This window comes from Rattus norvegicus, chromosome 11, assembly GCF_036323735.1.
Source record: "Rattus norvegicus strain BN/NHsdMcwi chromosome 11, GRCr8, whole genome shotgun sequence".
NCBI lineage: Eukaryota > Metazoa > Chordata > Mammalia > Rodentia > Muridae > Rattus > Rattus norvegicus.
Window position 1 is genome coordinate 26,453,556 of NC_086029.1, and position 22,487 is coordinate 26,476,042.

The window sequence follows — 22,487 nt, forward strand, 5'->3', positions numbered from 1 at the left end:
ATCTGTGACACCGGGTAAGTGATAGATCAGTCATCTTTTCATTGACTGTGCCAACAGCTATGTGATTATAAAGGCCAACTGCCACCACTGTCCAGGAACGGGTCAAGCTAGGAGATTAGCTACATGACATGGGGCAGAACAGGGGCGATTTCGTCAGCATGATGGCGCCTAAGGCACTTCACTGGTATTAAATTCTCTATGCCTTACTGTGCCACCGCCATGCACCAGCAGCGGAGGCAGAGCACTCGTGAACTTGTATACTCACACTTGTTTAATCCTAGTTCTATACACTGACTCACAGCCTGTGGGGTTAAGAAGATGGATGAGAAGAGCAAAGGTCATGAAGGGGTCAGGGTCATGATGTCATTAGATCTCATTAAGTACATCACTCAAGACAACAGTCACTCCGAAGGTCATCCCAAGTGAGGGCCCTGCTATAGGTAAAAGAAGACTGCTAAACAACGTAATCCAGTCCCTCATCTGTGCTGATGTTACATATGACGACAAACGTTTTCTACATGGCCATTATAGTTTGAAATGCCATTTTATGGAAATAAATGGTTTTTCAAATGAAGAATAAAATACCTTTAAGTTTTTCAGAAAGTGTGTGAATCACTTTAAAGGGGGCCATAAAAATTTGGTTAGTCCATGAACTACCAGTGGTCTTACCAATTTACCCTGTAAAATTAGTAGGGAATTTTGAATGTGTTCATTTGGTCTCTAAAAGTTGCATGTGGACTAGTATTCACCCAAATATATTAAAAAAGGGAACATTAAATTTTCCTACAATAGTGTACCAGCATTTATTGTTATTAATGTATCATTATCATCATCATCCTACCATATTATAAGTTAAGGCTATTACAGAAGAGTTCAAATATATATTTTGGAAGAATTTATAAATGAGTTTAAAAATTAGAATATACCTATTTTCAGAACAAGTGTTGAGGCTGGGATTTGTGTTCTTTAAATATTATTTGAAGACTTTTTCTTAAGTGGCCTGAAATTATCTGATTTGACTAAATACAGTTGTTTATTTATATGTGTAGCATTCTTGTCTTTTGATAAAATATTAACCAAAACTGAATCAACTCCATAGAATACCTATGACTACTGATTACTAAAATCAACTTAGTAGAAAAATGGTACATAATCATGAAGATAAATTAAAGAATTTCCTTAAGCTTATTGCAGTTCTAAAACAGAATGTTGCATATAATCAGTAAAATAATGCAAAATAAGTTATTTTTAAAAAACTATTAAAAATATCTGTGTAACAGCAAGTATATATAAAACTAAAGTCAAATTGTATTTGTTTCCTCTAAAACATATGTTATTTTAAATAGTATAAAAACAATTCTGTTTAAAATTATATTATTGATTAGTTCCTTTATAAAAATTATAAATTTTTATTAAATAAAATTCAATGTATAAGTCAAATATTAGGTTGAACATTAATGTTATTTTTATTTTGCTCTAAGAAAAAACAAAACAGAATTTAACCTACACAAGGAATTTATATCTATACATGTTATGCTTCACCAGACAAGAAATATTGGCCTAAGACATATATAATTTTTCAAAAAACAATTTATGTTAGACCTGCATGGGTGATTGAAAAAGAAAAATGACTTAATTCCATGGCCGCAAGGTGAACAAGGGCTGTGCATACACGAACACAGGAGCAGTTGATTCCTCAAAAGAAATGTGAGAGTAAGAATGAAGCCCATTCTATTCATGACATTATCAATAGTTGTCAACTACAGTCCACTTGGAGAAATACTGAAAAAAAATAGTATCCAAATAAACAACAACGTTTTCATAACAACTAATAGAACAGCAAACTCAAAATGACTGGAGTTGGATTTGCTTGACATTTAGGGCTGATAACCCAAAAGTTTTTGAAGGAATTCTAGCATACTCAATAAGAAATTGCACACTGACCTGTAGAAGATCTTACTCTCCTCTTCTCTGAAGAAGAAATGATCTAGTCTAATCATTTTATCATATGATAAGAAAATGAATGCAGAAAGTTAAATGTTTGACAAAACCACTGCCTAGTTCCTTGCTGGACAGGACACAAGCTGATGGTTCGAGTCACAGAGCTGTCCTTCCTCTCCATTGGTGACTAATGCAATAGACTTTCACTTTTACAGATGAAGATGCCTTCCTGTATCCACTGCAGGCTTAAGTCATTTCATCCCTCTGTTCCTCCACTGGTTGAGTCAAACTGTCATAGCCGCTCTCTAAGTTTCTAACAGCTCATTGGCTCTCATGATTTTGTAGTCACCTGACCCACAAACACTGTTTCTTCCCCACATTCCCTACTTTAATCCCACATTCATTTCTTATACAAAGCTTCCATTATTGCTCCCGTAATTAACATCAAACCCAAATGGAATGAATGGGAGATTTTCTTATGCACAAGGTAAGGACCCTTAAGTAAGAATGAATAATGATCGTATTTCCCAGATGATATCCATGGCAGCCCTCAAGTGTGATTAACTAGGCCGCTCCTCATTTCTCCATTGCCACAGAAATACAACAGTTCATTTGCATGTCATCTGATGTAAGAAGAGATTCTAGCACATAATGGGTTACTACCAATGGGTACTTCATTAGTAACACTTTTTCTTGTGATGTGTCAGTAAAAGGAAAAGGCAAAGTAAATTAAGATTCTGCGTCTCTACTAATGACATACACATTTGAAGATTAGACGCCATCAGCTTATCCAAAGAATCAACTGAGTACTCAGGAAGGCTTTCTTAAGTTGACCCATTCATAGGTATCCCCTTTTAACAAAGAGCTACTGATAGGATTTTTTAAATGAAAATCCTATATGAATATTAAACACATTTTCTGCCTCCCTTTAGGAATACCCAAAGCAGACCCAGGAAGAAAGCAAAAATAAATCAGCCTTTCTTTCAAGCTTCTCTTGAATATGGACACATGCATCCTGGGAAATTATATGTTATAAATGAAGGGATGGTGTACAAAATGTAATTAATTTAATTGCTTATAATCTCCAAGGATTTCAAAATAGATATGTAAGAAGGGCTCACAATTTTCCTGGGAATTTTTCCCAATGACTTGTCATGAAAGATGATTTAAGGAAAAAAAAGGAGAGAAAAAAATCATGAATCTTCTTTCACTTTGTGGAATTTCTTGTAAATAGAGAAGTAATAAGAATTATTTCATAACTGCAAAGGGAATGAGGTTCTCAGCCTCGTGACCTGTTTCATTGACTGAAAGGTTCATCTCCTTTATAAGGAACATACAAGGTGAAGCTATATCAGCATATAATATCAGCATATGAATTTGTACTTCAGAGATTACATCTGTTAGGTACAATCCCCTATTGGCTTTTTGGTCCAAGGAAAGAAGACCCATCAAAATCACCACCCACAAGGTTGTGGGGAACCTAAAACTTCCAACAATTTTTCCTTCTTTTTCTACTCAGGTTTCATAGAAAGTCATTTATTTTCTATTTTATAAATAGCTGTCTTGGTGTCCTTGTAAAAACTAGAGGAACTTACAAATGTCTTTATGTGTCTGTTGATCAAGGATCAAAATTTCCTTTTCTTTCAGCTTTTTCCTACAACCTTACCTACTTGACAGCAGTCTTCAAGTAGACTTTCAGGCTTAATGGTGAATTTAAACAATACTCAAAATGAGTATTTACAAGAGTAGTTTCTGTTGCACAGAATCATGATGAAGTGTCTTTCTTAAACTACTACTATGCTAGGAAGATCTGGAGTAAGAATGTCTATGGTTGTGATGTGCTGACACCTGTTCACTACATCGTGGATCTGACACTATCACGGAGTCTGTCCTCATTTTAACTTCCGTTTCTGTTAATTATATGATAGTATCAAAGTCATGAGTTTTCCACAGAACAATGGAGGCATGGAGTTTTATTCCATTGATAAATGTATACCTTAGAGTACCTACCATAATAACATGGATACAGAATCATGTTGTCTCCATAGTCTCCTACTATTCCTTCTGAGTCATGATCAGTCCTGCCTGACTCCATATCTTTGACTTTTCACAACCACTAATCTGTTTTTATCATTATAATTTTGTGATCTTGAGAATATTATGTAAATGGAATTATATAGCATGCGACCTTTTGCGATGCCCTTTCAAATGCCATTTTCGAATGCACCATAATACCCTTGAGGCCCATCTGCATCATTCCATATATCAATAATTCAATTCTTTCTATTGCTGAGTAGTATTCCATAGTGTGGATCCAGACTGCTCCATTTAATCATTCATTTCAATGAGGGACAGTTCAGTGCTGTCTTACCTTCTCCCATCACAGATTTATCTAGGACTATGTGTTTGTATGCATGCTAACATTTCTTTGAGATAAATGCTTAGATGTGCAATAAGACAGCAAGTAGAATTCAGTGTGCTTTGGAGTTGGTAAACTGCATTGCATTGTGACTACACCACTTTGGGGTTTTATCTGTAATGCATGAAGAAATCAGTTTCACTGCATCCTTGCAAGAATTCTGCGATAAAAGGTAAGTATTCCTTTTTGATCGTCTTATAGCACTTCCCTAAGGACAATGATTCTCCAGTGTGCTTCTGTGTCATTAATAATATGTGTTCTTTTGCAGCATATCTCATTTCATCTTCTGTGTATTTTATCATTTGTTGTTTAAATAACATATACAAGTGTACATATCTATATATTCTCAGTCTGAAGCTAGTCTTCTTACATTCTTAAGGAAGACGGAATATTTTAGAGGATTCTAATTTTAATGAAGTCAATCCCAGGTGTTGTTTTTTGTTGTTGTTTATTTTTGTGTAGGCAGATGATTTGGGTGATTGTTTCTTTCTGTTTTACTTTAGAATTGCGTATCTTTAACTGAGACTTACATTTTAATGTATGATCTAGTGGAATTAATCTTTGAAGTATTTGTTTACTTTTTATTGTGCCTCTGGATGGATATTTACTCCTTTTGGCATCAAACATCGAAACCATTGGATCGTTTTCTAAAAAATTAAAAACTAAAGAGCTACAATAATTTCAAAGTCAAATTGGCCAATGTTACATTGACCTTAAAATCTATGATAACCCGAAGATGTGTATAAATTCACATAGCCACAAAGAAATAAACATTAAAATATTAATGACTCAGAAAACCCTAAAAGGGTGTAAGACATGGCTGCTGTTGCAATACTCCTTTTTTTGGTTAACTTAGTCAACTTCTCTCTGTATCTGAAATCACAGATGACTCATCTTATAAATTGGATTGTTAATCTTCAAGACATCTTAACCTCCAAACATGCCAATAACAACTGAAAGTGATGGATTTTTCTGATACTGATATTTGACAACTAGGAACTGTAAAGAGAAAATCAAATTACTTGAATAAACTAATGAGCTCTTGACTGTCAATATACAACTAAACTAAACATAGAAAAATAATGTTTTATTTTCTTTAATATCTTACACATCAAAGAATATCAACACCAAAATAGTATCTTCTATCTCATCTTACCTCTTCAGTGATCTCCATTCTATACACACAACTGGGTCATGGTCTCTGGATAAAATACCCAAAATCAGCACTAATGATTTTTTGTCTCTAAGTGCCAAATGATTTTGTTTGCTTGTTTGAATTAATCAATGGGTAAGCTTAACCGAGTGATTAAGAAAGTGATCTTGAGAGCCAGGCCTGCCTAGGTGCAAATCTTACCTCTTGTGTCCATATGAAAAGAAGGAAGTGAATTTTTATATCTCAGATACATAAAAAAGAGAGAATACACTTAAACACATCTTACAGCTATTTTTAGAATTCAATAAACCATGACCACGAAACACTTAGAACAAGAAGTATTGTGCTTTGTAGACAAGTGGTTCTTACTCCTTGGTTCCTGCGTCAATTGTCCAGCTCTGTATTCTATTTTCTCTTGTCAGCAATACCTCTTACTCTTTTTTTTTTTGACTGCACCAACGTTTTATTGAGTTTGCCTATGCTGTTCAGGTATCCTAGGGGGGTTTAGAAGCCATTCCGAGACGATGAGTCTCCATGCATAGGTTACAGACACAGGCTGGCTTGCGGAAGCATTTGCTGATCGAGCATGCTCTTTCCAGTCTTTGGAAACAGGATAAGCCGCTAGAACTACAAAGCCCGAGCTATCATTTATCTGATTTCTCTTTTCCCTTTTTCCTTTCTTTTTTTTTTTTATTAACTTGAGTATTTCTTATATACATTTCGAGTGTTATTCCCTTTCCCGGTTTCCGGGCAAACATCCCCCTCCCCCCTCCCCTTCCTTATGGGTGTTCCCCTCCCAACCCTCCCCCCATTGCCGCCCTCCCCCCATAGACTAGTTCACTGGGGGTTCAGTCTTAGCAGGACCCAGGGCTTCCCCTTCCACTGGTGCTCTTACTAGAATATTCATTGCTACCTATGGGGTCAGAGTCCAGGGTCAGTCTTACTCTTAAACAACTCCAAAGCAGGAGAGCAGCTCCTGGTCATGATGCTTGTGACCATGACCTATGTAATTGTGTTCAGTGTTGACACTGCCATCAGAATTATGCTTCTCTCTGTGTTTGGTTTTTTGGTTCTATAGCTATGTTAAAAAATATATCCCTTAAAATATAGGATTCAAACCATTTCGAAGTTTAATGTTCATTAAGTATAATTTAATGGTCGTAATATAACCGCAGCTCTATTATTCTACAAAACAGCATCTCTAGATCCATTCAGAAACCCTTTGCCTTGCTTTACAAAAGTACACCTCAGTATCTATATGTGGTTCAGGAATTTAGAAGGCATTCATATGAAAACACAACAGAGTAAATTTATATCTTCCCTGGTAATAAATTCACTTTAAAAACATAGTCTTGTTCAACCCTTTGTCTGAATGCCATCTCATCTTTCCTAAGATGGCCTTAATTTTCAACTGAATGCAGCTAACTTTGCGTCAGCTGGAATCCTGTAGTACAGGCCTTTTGTGCCTCACTGCTCCAGTGCGGTGCTCCCTACACTGAATGTATGTGCTTCCATAACACATGACCCACCATCATACCAAATCTAAGAGGAAGCCATGTCATCTAGTGAAATTAAACTTTTTTAATATGTTAGTTAACACCAAGATATGCCTTCATTTACTGCCCAAACAGAACTAATGCAGATGGGATTTTTTTCCCTCCATACTTGGTCAAATACAGCCTTGTCTTCGTTTGTTTGTTTGTTTCTTTCTTTCTTTTTTCCTTCCTTCCTTCCTTCCTTCCTTCCTTCCTTTCTTCCTTCCTTTCTTCCTTCCTTTCTTTCTTTCCTGTAATATCCCTTAACTCCTAGTAATCCAAAGGTAGTCTGTGTCCACTCTTAACTCCTTGATTAAGCCCTGTTTAGGTTAATGCCTCTCTACCACAGTGGAGAGTGATTGCCAGTGGCTGAAAATTCAACTATAATAAAGTCTTTATAAAGTCTTAAATGTTAGAAAACCTCAGACCTAAAATATGACATCCTTTAGATATGCTAAGAAATAGTTCTGCATCTTGGAATTGGCCTGATTTCCAGATAGGTCTCTCTTTATCCTTCAATGTTAATTTAAGCTCAATTTCTTGAGTCCATACTTGAGACTGCCCACATGCTCCCATGGCATCCTCCATTCAGACTTTTCTTGCTGCTGATAACACAGACTGATGTTTTCACACATTTGAATTTTCAAGGTCAATTACATAACACACCTGCATGAATAAGTAGCCAAGGACTATTTCCTGTAGCAGATAAAACAGGCACTCAGACCTTAGCACAACTGACTTAATTATGTACATACCAAGCAGGCCAGAAAACTCAGCACATATACAGCATGCCCAGCCAAAATGGAAAAAAAAATACCTAATCCGTCAAAGTTCTGGGAAAGTCTCTACTAGAATTAACTTTTCTTTTAGGTTCCTGTATTTCAGCTTCTAACTATTTTTTGTTAACTGAAATTGGTTTTTGTGCTTCAGATCTCACCCTGAGAAAGTCTTGGGGCTACACTGGGATCCCAAAGACCCACTGAAGTTACTGGCTGGCTGTCAAAGTTTTCATTTGGTTGGTTGTTTTATTTTGTTTTGTTTTTTTGTTTTTGGGGGGATTTTTAGTTGCTTAAACCCATGTACAAATAGCCTTCTCTAGTAGATACCACGCAATAGTGGAATCTCTAAAAAACAAAAGAAACAAACAACAAAAACTAACGATAAATAAAGAAAACCACCAAAGCAATCATAAGAAAGAGTGCAGTAGTTAGTAGTCACCAGGGTTCCATACACTGCAGCAAAGCAAATCACTCCTCTTATAGTTCCTGGTTTGAATTTGCTCCAAAACTAGTTGTCGAACTAACATCTGAATGTCTGTGCTCTTCCAGAACTAAAGTGTTAAAAAAAATTGCAATTGGTATATGATGTTTTAATGTTTAGAAGGGTTTTTTTGTTCTTAAATTTATAAAATTTAAAAACAAAACAAAACAAACAAACAAACAAAAACTTCCCAAGATTGGAATCGTGTTAGGAGATAGGAGGAAAGACCTTCAAATGTTGCGTTCTATGGACAAGCGAGTCGAGTTTTACCCAAAATTCTCATATTGGCTATTTGACCATAGACTTTTCTAGATCTATGGGAAATCAAATTGCCTTGTGTTGAGAACACCTCTTTCATCTATCTTGTCACAGTAGTCAAAAACAACAAAATCATGCAGTCAGCTGTTGATGTCTAGAACAGAAGACAGCAGAGAAAAAACAAAATCCTCAGAGCGATAGCTTATACTTCATCTTCTCTCACACAGTACGTCCTTAGGAAATGTTAACAAAAGTGTACGTGTAACTTCAAACTGACAAATGTGTAAGCACATCTCCCTGCTAAGAATACCTTTGCTTTTGGACTTTCCTTACAAAAAGCAACTTCATTTTCAATACCAAGAATATGTCAATTGTATAATTAACCTCACTCCTTTAAATTAAAGTACAAGATGTTATGGAATTCTATATAGAAAAAGAATTAGACTTATAAAAATTCTCCTACTTTTTATAAAGACTGACTCATATATAGAAAGAGTACAACCTACTTTAAGGAATTTTAGTTCCCTTGTGGGCTCCTTTGATCTGAATAAAAAGACCTATGTTAGTTATTAGGAAAAAAATCTATGTACAAAAGCTGAAATGGAAATGTGCCGTTGTCTGGAATCACATGTCCTAAAAGAATATAGGTTGACACAAAATTACCTTCAATAAGTCTTTCTACTTATAAATGCAAACAACACCAACTTTACTGAGACAAATAGTGAATATTTTCTTGGGACCAAGGGAGGATGGTTGAGAAAAATGGAAGTTGCATGTTAACTGGCACAAATATCTGTTAAGTGTCAAAATATTCTAGACGAGGTTATGGTGTTGGTGGTGATACCATAAAACTATGTTTGTTTTAAATTATAGAGTGATACACATTGAATTTGTGAAAGACGAGATATGTGAATACAGTCTCATTAAATAGTTATTGCCATCCGTGGTAGCAGTTGAGAGGCTGAGATCAGGTGGCTGGGAGTTTGAGAACACACTAGAATACATAGCAAAATCATGTCTCAAAAATAAAAGAAACAAACAAAGAAGAATTCAAGGAGCTCTGCATAGCTTTCATTTAAATTACTTTACATTTAAATTGCCTAATGTCTCTATGAAAAAATAAAAACCATTTTGCCGGGACAGTTTTTCCCATGGTCAGAATAACATCAAACACATAAAAAAGCTCCCTATCCGCAAACTCGAAGGAATGAAGTTCACCATTCACCTTGTGCTCATGTTTGCACCTGTACCCTCTACAGCAACAACCATCTACTCATAAACGCACTTTCTTGCACAGATAAAAATACCAATTTAGTGCTATATTTAGAACAAATAGGACATTAGGTGTGTAAAGTGTCCTACAGCTCTGCTATCCGAGCGATCTGTGACCTATAAATATTGCGGAGCCTTTTCTCTCTCTGAACTACGCTCCTCTAGTCTACGTCTTGATACACGGACAACACAGGATAAGAAACGGAGGGATACAGGGAGGAGCCAAACAGGACGTAGTAAGGAAAACGCAAACCTGCTTGCCTCATGAAGTTCACATGCATCATCCAGTCGAATTAGGAATCACGCATGTTCTCTTTTTTTGGGGGAAGAGGGGGGGTGTCAACCCAAAAGCCACATTTTGAATATTTAGCTGTTTTGATTACCAAAGCAAAGGAAATCTGAGAAGTCCTCTATTTTCCTACAAGGTAAGTCATGGGGGTGTGGGTGTGGGGTGGTTTCCATGTGACCTCTGAACTTTGAACCACAACCTCCTGGCAGTAAAAACGTTCAGCACCTCATTTAATCTCTCTCTTCAGCACTAGAGGAGTGCTGAGAAAGGAAACGGGGAAAAAATAATCTGGGGACTTCATCAATTTTTCATGAATTTTCATTTAGCCCCGCACCCCCTCTTCCCTTGGTCGATAGATCAAGCTGCTGTCATATATTTACCACCTGGGGCTACAGCTGCCTTCTCTTGAGGCCACCAGGCTGGCTGCACGTCAGGCAGCCCCCCTTCCTCCCAGCAAAGGCTCTGGTGCTCCCTCTATGCTACACACCACAGCACTTGTTGGGAACTGAAATTCTATCTGCACCTCTGTTTCGGGCGCTCCTGAGGGACCCATTGGAAAATCACCTATTAACTTCATGAGTGCCAGGCCTCTTGCTGGTAGCCTTGTGATTGTGTTTTCGTTCCATTTAAAATCACTTTCTGACTAAACGTCTGCCTCACAATCAAGTGAGTGGAAAGGACCTTCAATGTTGTTCTGAATTTCCTTCCATACATGCTTAAAATAAAACAAACAAACAACAACACACAATAAAACATTAACTGAATGATTCGATTCTAGCTTGCAATACTTGGCCGTGAATGATTTTGTTGTCATTGTTGCTGTTGTTTATTTTTTGCTTGCTTCCTTTTTTCAATCTTTTAATGAACTGTCCCATTACATTGCTAAAGAAATGAAAGATAGACAAACAGACAGACAGAATAATAGAAGATAGATGAAAGAAAGAAAGAAGGAAAAAAAGGAAGAAAGAAAGAAAGAAAGAAAGAAAGAAAGAAAGAAAGAAAGAAAGAAAGAAAGAAAGAGAGTATGAGAGAATATGGTATAGGAACAGACAGCAGACTTTCATACAAATAAAAACAGATGGCTATCAACAGGACTCTGACTTTCAATATTTTCTCATTTAAAAAAATCAATGTCAAATAAAGGGAATCAAACATTTCCATGCCGTTTTATCAAAATCATTTTACAATAAATGTGTGCAGTCATTGTGTTTTATCACAATGACAGTTGACAGAGAGTCCTCCCATGTCAAGGGCAAAGTCCAGGGCTACTTTCACTCCCCACTTTGTAGAACAGGAGGAGCCCACGTGATTCCACAGGCAGTAGAGTAGATTCGAGATGATTTTCACCAGGTTCCCGATACTTAAGGTGGAGCTTCCTTCTGGAAAAATAGGTATTTACTGTTCTTCCCCACTCCTTTACACCTGCCATGTGCGCTGTCCACTACTGGAGGCCGTGGCTTCTTTTATTTACCACTAGCATTATTTGAAAACATTTCCTTGTCACAACATTCTCTGTCACTCTAACACCTATTCTCCACAATGCCGTCTAGACAGACCCTCTTTTTCTCTTTTTTCTATGATCAACTAATGCTAGATCTAAACTGTATATTTTATGATGGTTTACCATTGACAGACAACTTGCTCATTCTCCTGTATTTTTACGAACTTCTGTGACATCAAACTTTGTTTCAGAATGCCTTGTTTGCCCAATCCCAGAATCTATTTTATAATGGAATGTGAAGTGTTTTAACCTCAATACCTCACTGACATATCAAAACATACAACTGAAACTAAGCAATGTATACATGTACTTTCCCACCTCAATTTTCTATACCAGAAAAATGTAAAAATTCATTTTCTACCCAAGACATCGCATGATATTAAAAAAATCAGAGTTCAGGTGATGCTTCCCATTTTAGGACATATTTATCATATTATTGCCTGGAAAATTTAAGCACTCTTCACTATGTGTTCCTACTATTTATGCTGTTTGTCCCTCTGATGAGCCATAATTTTTCTCCATTTAATATATTAAAAATATTAAAATTGAAGGGTATTCTGAACTCTGAGAATAGATTAGAATGTTTTCTTTAGTCCTGTCCCTCTGCACATTAATAGAGGATAGAGTGGGTGTTGACCAATTCAGCCTTTCAGTTTTATGTACTAAGACACACAGGAAAATATAGGCTTGTAAGCTAATAGAAAAAGCAGAAGAAATAAATGAATATCATTTGGCCTTAGGTAGCTTCAAATGTTGTGAACTGGTGACATGGAATTCGAAGAAGGAATTTTATTCACTAGCTAAAGCCAACTCGTAAGCTTTCTAGTTTTTCGCTTTTGAGATTATAAGTAATTCAAACATTTATTAAACTTCATTTGTATCTCAATTTAAAATGTGCTGCTGTCATATTACATGGGAAAGAATCATGCCTTAGTTTTTTCTCATTATTTATGAATTAAGTATGGGGGACAGTAATCTTTTCAGGAAAACACGAAAGTAAAAGATGAATGTGTTTGAGCATTAACTTCAACAAAACTAAGATTCAAAACAAATGTTTATTGCTATTCTACAAAGAAATTGCCAGCCGACTTTGAAAACTGTTTAATGTTCTGAAGTGAAATTAGTCATAGTAAAGTGGGATCTTGGCCGCTGAGCAATAAATGTTATAGGAAAGGGGTAGAATTTCTTCATTTTCATTTATCTATAATCATTCTGTTTATTTGCAGTGTTCTGGGAATGCAGAAAAATCCCCTAAGACCCAAAGTCACAAAAGTAAAGATCCCTTCCCGAAATCCTCACTAACTCGTTTTCCATCCTAGATCATCTAGTCGCACTCTGATTGGTTATGAAATAGGTGGGCCATCTAGTCGCACTCTGATTGGTTGTGAAATAGGTGGGCCATGCCCATCAATCGCGTTTACAACAGAGAGATATGCATCGATAGATTTTGGCAGTGAAACATTTCCGTGTACTCAGAAGTTTCAGAAAGTTGTTATTTTTAAGTGGAAACTGTATATTCTTAAGGTTGTGGTTTCATATTATATTTCCTGGTAAATTATAAGTCCTTTGTAAAGTGTTGCTTTACTTTTAAAAAACAAAAACTTGTTTTATTTTGGGGAAATCACATCACTAGTAAATGTTTCAAATGTTTGTAATTTATTACGTTCCACACATAAAATGCATATTTTAAGAACTTCCACTCACTTTTTTATTAAAGTTACATATGTAAACATCGGTTAGCTCATAATTTCTGGAATGAAACTCTAAATCAGAAGACACGATGCTTGGGAACGAGAGCTTCCCCAAGACTGTTAGATAAAGAATGGTTTAATTTGATCACAGAAAGACCCTTCCAGGTGCAAAAAATACATATTGTTGCAAACTTCGACTCTCTGTACATAACATAAGCATTATTATCTGCTATGATACCATATAGAACATATTTCCTTTAATTAGCAGAAGGTCCGACTATTTCAAGCACCCTTCCAATTATCACAAGGGGACAACAGTCTCTACAAGGGAGCAGCTGCTGTTATCCAACTCACAATTCACCGAAGGTACCAGCTAGCCATCGCCAGACCAAAGCAATCTATCCCCCACCACCCAGGAAGCCAACGGATTGTATATCTAAATAGAAGCCAGGCACTTAAATCTTTACTGTCATTATTGGCATGGAAGGATATATATATAATATATATATATATATATATATATCAAAAAGTTCAAAGGGAAAGTTCTTATTTATTTTGAATATTAAGACTGAGTAGAAAATAGAAACTCTGACAGCAGCATGCTCATTTGTTCTATATTGAGGTCAACGATAAAAAAATAAAACAAAGTTATCGTTATAGTTTGTGCTGTCGTCTCCCTAACATACCTACTGTTTCTCAATTTGGTCTATAAGAAACTGGAGATACTATAATGTAGAGAACAAGATAAGGTGTTACTTCAAAAGTTCACATATATGTATACATACATATATGTGTATATGTAAGTGATGGAAACACGTGCAATATTGTACGCAATTACGCATCTGATCAATAGTTGAAATTTACAATTGCAATAGCCTTATGTATTTCCCATTGCTTCAATATAGCATTGACTGTATTCAAATTTAAGTAATCAAAATTGATGCAGCCCCTATACTGACAGTATTCTAGCCAGATTTCCTCAGAGAAGGGGTTATGTATTATCTCAGATGTTTTACTCTGTAGATCCTAAGCATCAGTGAGAAAGGACCAAATTTACTATGGAGAAGCAGAACGAGCACGTGAGGCCCGTGGTGTTTACTCACATGCTACTTCCAGAGATGCATTGCGACTCACTGCTTCACCAAGATAGTTCCTTGCAACACAAACGTAAGTTCCTTCATCTGGTTTACTTCTGCGTCCGTGAACAATTCGCAAAAAGAATAAGGATCCGCTGGGCAGAAGCATCCTGTGTGACCTGGGATCATCCTTGTCTGTCTCCACCCGCTCACCATCCTTGTACCATTCAATGGTGGGAGTGGGCCGGCCCTCTGCTTTACAGTTCAGAGTGGTGGGCTCTCCCTTGGAGACGATGACGTCAGAAGGGTGTTCTACGATCCTGGGGGGAAAGTCTTCTTGACGAAGACGAGATCCTAAAAAACATGATGAAAAGATCAGGTTAACCCTCTCCTTAACCGTAATACATACTTCATCTAGATTCATACTCATAGGGTTAAATATTTAATGGAGTAACCAGATACAATTTTTTTATTCATATTTTACTTTCCTGGTTTTCTATACATCTCTAAGTCATCACTACTCTTCTGTCAATAAATTAATGTAACTCTTAGAGGTGAACTACAACATATTCCATTAAAATGCATGCAAAAGTAAAGAGAACAAGGCACCCGTCCCACTCCAGCCCATGGGGTGATTAACATGTTGAAATGAGGACCAACGTGAATAGGACTGACTGGCTTTTTCATCCGTCCATATTTATTAATTACTAGGAAAGCAAACCAGGTGGACAGCCCAACACCATTAACAAAGCACAGAAAAACCAGACAGTGTATACACGGTGCTGTTCACTCAAAGAGGAATGTAATGTGGCTGGTAAACTTCAAGTTAGTCTGTGTATGTTTAATTCTGTGTGCACGCTGAATTTGAGATGCAGTAACATGGCCATCTGTGAAATAAGTTAAGTAAATAAGTAAATGAATAAATAATTTTGGTTTCCAGTATAATAGATGGAAAGCAATAGGCAAAGTGTTATAGGCAACCTATTCAAAATATTAACTAACAGACTTACTAAATGAATATAAAATATATAAATAATAAATAAAATATATCCTGGATAAATAATATTGTAGTGGAAAAGTAGAAGAAATATATTTTATATGTTAATATACAGATTTTAAAAAATTGGTATTTTCCACAAGGTAAAATTGAAATGCCACACTTTTAATTGATGGTCATCTGTCCTCCAACCTTGGATGTGTTGACATTACACCTTTCAAAGTGGTAAAATTAAGATACTGGTGACCTGTAAGACTTATGACCTACCAAAGTGTGATTAGGTGACTTTGGGTATCATTCTCAGGCGAGGTCAAATTTTAGATGGAGAGTGTGACCTGTGACTGTCTCTAGCTACCCGTCTTGCCCGTTTACCTGCACTCACCAAACATTATGCCACTTGCTATTCTGTGATGCAGGCAGGATACCCTCGCTCATGGCCATGAATAGGTTCTATGAAACGGAGTCTAAAGTATGCTCTTAATTAATTAAGTACCAGATATTTTGTGGTACTAACAGTAAATATGCTAATACAAACGCCAATGATACTCTTTTTTCAATTGGTTATTTTTTTATTTACATTTCAAATGTTATTCCCCCTTCTTAGTTAAATCCCATATCTCCTCCCCCATACACCCTGCTTCTATGACTTTAAATGTAATGATCAGGCCTGCAACAGTTAAATAGAGCAGAAAATAAAATTGGAATGATCTCATCATTCAGACAAAGATAGAGTAAAAGGAAGATGTATAGAAATAATAAGTCCAAATCTGGATTTTAGGGTGCAATTGAAAGTATGTGGAATTGATATGAGCGCCCTCAAATTATGACAGGACAAAATTACAGCTCTAGGAAAGAGCCAATAAATAAGCCTCAAATAGCTCCAAGAATTATTTGTAGTTGTATATAAAAATGAGTGTTTAGGGGGACTGAATATAGTATGCTGTTAGTGACAATGGATGATATGTGTTTCACTGCGTTTTAGAGAGTTCAGGGTCTTTAAATTTTGAAAGACTAATACCCTTGGCAGGGAAGGGAGAGGCAAAGATTAAAACAGAGACTGAAGGAACACCCATTCAGAGCCTGTCCCACATTTGGCCCATACATATACAGCCACCCAATTGGACTAGATGGATGAAGCAAAGAAGTGCAGACCGACAGGAGCCGGATGTAGATCGCTCCTGAGAGACACAGCCAGAATACAGCAAATACAGAGGCGAATGCCAGCAGCAAACCACTGAACCGAGAATAGGTCCCCTATTGAAGGAATCAGAGAAAGAACTGGAAGAGCTTGAAGGGGCTCGAGACCCCAAAAGTACAACAATGCCAAGCAACCAGAGCTTCCAGGGACTAAGCCACTACCTAAAGACTATACATGGACTGACCCTGGACTCTGACCCCATAGGTAGCAATGAATATCCTAGTAAGAGCACCAGTGGAAGGGGAAGCCCTGGGTCCTGCTAAGACTGAACCCCCAGTGAACTAGTCTATGGGGGGAGGGCGGCAATGGTGGGAGGGTTGGGAGGGGAACACCCATAAGGAAGGGGAGGGGGAGGGGGATGTTTGCCCGGAAACCGGGAAAGGGAATAACACTCGAAATGTATATAAGAAATACTCAAGTTAATAAAAAAAAAAAAAAAAGAATCAACAAAAAAAAAAAAAAAAGAAATAAATGGTCATATTTTCCCAGAAAAAAAAAAATTTGAAAGACTATATGTCCACGTGGTTTAAGCAAGTGACTCCATGACAGGGCAGTGCAAGGCAAAGCTGAGATGTCCCCAGAACTCAGCGGGGCTGACACTACCCAGAGTTCAGGAGGAGGAATGCTCATTACCCAGAGTGCTACAGAACATTGGAACTTAGAGAGTTTTAATACATTCCGTGGCCCCAAATGAGTCAAAAGACATAACATAAAGATGAAGAGATCTCAGAAGCCAGAGTATGACTGCATACCTGTAATGCACTGCAAACATGATTCTTTCCCAAGGTACACAAGAACCAAATAATAGCGAATATGATTTTCGGTGGCACTGAATTGAGAACAACCTTTAAGTTTTGTTAGTAAAGGCAGAAGCTATGGTGGGAATAAGAGGAGACAAAAGAGAAGAAACACGAAGGAAGGGGTAGAAATAAGAGGAAATATATGAGGAAGAAGGAAAGGGTCATGGGGTTTGACACTAAAAAACTTGCACCATCTGCTCCTACTTAATATTGACTGACTCTACCCAAAAATATGTTTATTTTTCATTACTATAACCACTCGACATGTTGGCTAGCAAACTCTTTTCTCTGAGTTTCAAAAACAATTTTTTCTTAATTCTAAATTAGTGCTAATAATAAACTCATGATGTGGAATATTTAAACCAGATCATGAAACAGACACCAGAGCAAACAAACAGTAGCCACAGAATTCAGAGTGTCCTTGTGGCTGATATCAAATCTATTACCTTTACATTTCTCTTTTACTAACTGAGAAGTTGATTTTTAATTTAAAATGTTTTACTAAACTCACTCTTATCAAAGAAAAAAATGGGAAAATTGTAAAGTCTCCTAAAGATGATATACCAAGGTTGAACATGTCATGTGACTTCTCTATAACCAAAATCATTGAAGGAACAGAAAAGAAACTCACGATCTTTCATGAATAATGTTCCAGACACCCTTAAAGCATCAGCAGGGGAGTAAGGAGAGCTTGCACGCTGGGTGCACTGTGTCTTTTGAAAAAATCATTTCTAAACTTAATTTCAATAAAAAGAACCTCCTGAATGCCACTACCCATACTGTATTTATTAAATACCTGCCTTGGTTTTTCAAAGGTCATCCACCCAGAATGTCTTTGAATATGAAATGATTCACAGATATGTATGCCACCCATGCACCAAACCCGAATCAATCTCTGTTATTTTCCAATATTAATATTTCTGCCAGCAGACAAACCTTGAGATATTTATTCTTTTTATTTTATCTAAGAGTATGTGTTTGTGTGTGTGTGTGTGTGTGTTTGTGTGTGTGTGTACGTGCATGCACGCACATGCCCCAATAGGTATGGAGGACATGTGTATTTGGTGCATGTGTACATGTTTTTGCATGTACTTATAGAGCAGAAGTTGTATAGGCTCAATTCTTTGATTTTGTTCCTTCTTGTCTTTGAGATAGCATCTCTGAAAGAACCTGGGTTTCCCCAGTTTGTTTAGGCTGGCTGGCTGGCAGGAGAGCTCCCATGATGGTTCTGAAAACCAAAAGCTCTTGGTTTCTTTGTAGGGTGGGTGGCAGCAAACAGGTGCAGGAAGCTGCAATATTACAGTTCCTACTCAGAAAGGGGCAGGCGTCTAGATTCAGCTATGTCCAGGTCTCCCACAGTAATATCAACAGATGTCCCCTTGACCGCTCTCCTGAGGATGCCTGCTTACATAAAGAATAATTTTCATAGTTTAGAGAGAAAATTTTGAAAAAAAATTCCTTCTCTAAATTTGAGTGCTTACTTGGTATTTTTTTTAAATGTTGTGCCAGTGAAGTAACTCATAACTTTTGAATACTGTTATATTTTGCTTTATTGAGTCAATAACCATTCATATGCTTTGAGCACTATAGAACTTTTTCTCCGAAGTGAGGTGACATGATACAACAAGGACATTGAAGCATCCTGAAGTATGCTTCTTGATAAGGGTTTCTAAGAAAATGTCCCTGCCTTGTTCTTCAGTAGGAATGCAGTAGTTTCTGGAGCTTAGACTTAGTTTTCATTCATGAAACAACCCTCTCTGTGAACGGTTGGAACCTCCCCGGGTCAATCAATGGCTTCTGAAGTGCCCTGACTTTTTCTGATAGAAGAACTTCATTACACATTGCACAGTGGGAGTTCTTTTGCTACAGCAAAATTTTCAGAGCGACTATTTTTCCATCTTAAAAAGTATATAATTATTCATCTTATTTCATCATAATCATTTCTGTTCAAAGTAGTTCTCATAAACTATTATAATAGCAAGAATAATACAGAAAAATGGCAACAGTTATAGCGATGGCATAAGTGAACAGGTGAGTTACATAAATAACGTCATCTTCATCCCAGTTTGATGACTATAATAACATGATATAGATTAGCGAAGGCTGCCTGATGCTAAAGTAAGAATCAGTATTTCAGAAATTATGTATACGGGACATTACTTAGCTGTTATTAATGCTCTTGCTTATCTAGTTTGTGTGTGATAGATCAAATATGAACATCTAATTTAAGTTGTTTTCATAGACTAAAAGAAACAGATAGATGATAAGTTCCAGATAGATAATCTGATGATAGAGAAATGGTTGATAGATGTATCGCAGACACACTAAAGCCTGGTGTGCCATTAGGATACTGCAGACTCAGCATGTCTTATTTTCTTGCTCTGTAAAACATTAGAAACATTTTTTCCAAATTTCTCTCATAAAACACTGATCAATTGACAAGAATGTCTCTTTCCTGAGGAGAATGCTTACACTACTGTTTTATTGCCTAATATATTTTGCTCCATCCATTGATAGCTTTATATCCTTCCATCAAAATAAATCCAATTTAACATTTTCCTTAGTGAAAGAAATGAGACTCACTGCCACATTGACCAGTAAATTAAAATAATGAACTATTTGACAAATAATATTAGCCAAAGAAAAACTGGCACTATATGTATATGTATATGTTAAAAGATACTCTTTCATTCATAATTTTAAAAGTATGGTGAGTAGATTCTTCAAGATTTTCTTCTTTTTAGAAAATTAGGATTTTTTCATTAATCAATTTTTTTCTTCATTGCTCACAGGGAATGGAAGAAAACTAACATTCATAAATTATTTCTTTAAATTTCTCAATTGAATTTCAGATCTCACTGTTAAAAGAAATTGCTAGAAATATAAAAACTCAAATATACTCTCTAGTTTGCTCTCCACATTTCTGTTCTTTCTTTTTTCTTTTTATTTTATTTATTTATTTTATTGAATATATTTCTTTTTTTCCATCTTTATTAAATTGGGTATTTCTTATTTACATTTCAAATGTTAATCCCTTTCCCGGTTTCCAGGCCAACATCCCCATAACTGCTCCCCCTCCCCTTCTACATGGGTGTTCCCCTCCCCAGCCTCCCCCCATTACCTCCCTCCCTCCAAGAATCCCGTTCACTGGGGGTTCAGTCTTGGCAGGAGCAAGGGCTTCCGCTTCCACTGGTGCTCTTACTAGGCTATTCATTGCTACCTATGAGGTCAGAGTCCAGGGTCAGTCCATGTATAGTCTTTGGGTAGTGGCTTAGTCCCTGGAAGCTCTGGTTGGTTGGCATTGTTGTTCATATGGGGTCTAAAGACCCTTCAGCTCTTTGAGTCCTTTCTGTGATTGCTTCAATAGGGGTCCCATTCTCAGTTCAGTGGTTTGCTGCTGGCATTCGCCTCTGTATTTGCTGTATTCTGGCTGTGTCTTTCTGGAGAGATCGACATCCAGTTCCTGTCAGGCTGCACTTCTTTGCTTCATCCATCTTATCTAGTTTGGTGGCTGTATATGTATGAGCCACATGTGGGGCAGGCTCTGAATGGGTGTTCCTTCTGCCTCTGTTCTCAACTTTGCCTTCCTATCCCATCCTAAAGGTACCCTTGTTCCCCTTTTAAAGAAGGAGTGAACCCAGATGCCCTTCGACAGAGGAATGGATACAGAAAATGTGGTACATCTACACAATGGAATATTACTCAGCTATCAAAAACAACGACTTTATGAAATTCGTAGGCAAATGGTTGGAACTGGAAAACATCATCCTGAGTGAGCTAACCCAATCACAGAAAGACATACATGGTATGCACTCATTGATAAGTGGCTGTTAGCCCAAATGCTTGAATTACCCTAGATGCCTAGAACAAATGAAACTCAAGACGGATGATCAAAATGGGAATGCTTCACTCCTTCTTTAAAAGGGGAACAAGAATACCCTTGGCAGGGAAGAGAGAGGCAAAGATTAAAACAGAGACTGAAGGAACACCCATTCAGAGTCTGCCCCACATGTGGCCCATACATATACAGCCACCCAATTGGACAAGATGGATGAAGCAAAGAAGTGCAGACCGACAGGAGCCAGATGTAGATCGCTCCTGAGAGACACAGCCAGAATACAGCAAATACAGAGGTGAATGCCAGCAGCAAACCACTGAACTGAGAATAGGACCCCCATTGAAGGAATCAGAGAAAGAACTGGAAGAGCTTGAAGGGGCTCGAGACCCCAAAAGTACAACAATGCCAAGCAACCAGAGCTTCCAGGGACTAAGCCACTAACTAAAGACTATACATGGACTGACCCTGGACTCTGACCTCATAGGTAGCAATGAATATCCTAGTAAGAGCACCAGTGGAAGGGGAAGCCATGGGTCCTGCTAAGACTGAACCCCCAGTGAACTAGACTGTTGGGGGGAGGGCGGCAATGGGGGGAGGGTTGGGAGGGGAACACCCATAAGGAAGGGGAGGGGGGAGGGGGATGTTTGCCCGGATACCAGGAAAGGGAATAACACTCGAAATGTATATAAGAAATACTCAAGTTAATAAAAAAAAAAGGAGTGAAGCATCCGCATTTTGGTCATCCTTCTTGAGTTTCATGTGTTCTGTGCCTCTAGGGTAATTTGAGCATTTGGGCTAATAGTCACTTATCAATGAGTGCATACCATGTGTGTTTTTCTGTGATTGGGTTACCTCACTCAGGATGATATTTTCCAGTTCCAACCTTTTGCCTACTAATTTCATAAAGTCATTGTTTTTGATAGCTGAGTAATATTCCATTGTGTAGATGTACCATATTTTCTGTATCCATTCCTCTGTTGAAGGGCGTCTGGGTTCTTTCCAGCTTCTGGCTATTATAAATAAGGCTGCTATGAACATAATGGAGCATGTTTCTTTGTTGTATGTTGGAGCATCTTTTCGGTATATGCCCAAGAGAGGTAGTTCAATGTCCAATTTTCTGAGGAACCTCCAGACTGATTTCCAGAATGGTTTTACCAGTCTGCCATCCCACCAACAATGGAGGAGTGTTCCTCTTTCTCCGCATCCTCACCAGCATCTGCTGTCACCTGAGTTTTTGATCTTAGCCATTCTCACCGGTG

The 22,487-nt window shown here is 37.3% G+C and overlaps 1 protein-coding gene across 37 annotated transcripts in view; it reads right to left on the reverse strand.

The window, feature by feature from the left end:
- Robo2 (roundabout guidance receptor 2) overlaps nt 1-22,487 on the reverse strand; it is a 1,567,832-nt gene that overhangs the window by 437,637 nt on the left and 1,107,708 nt on the right. For all 37 annotated transcript variants that reach the window (NM_001415038.1, NM_032106.4, XM_039088674.2 and 34 more), the window contains one exon: nt 14,423-14,749. In NM_001415038.1, coding sequence (NP_001401967.1) covers nt 14,423-14,749 — 327 coding nt within the window. The remainder of the gene's footprint in view (nt 1-14,422; nt 14,750-22,487) is intronic.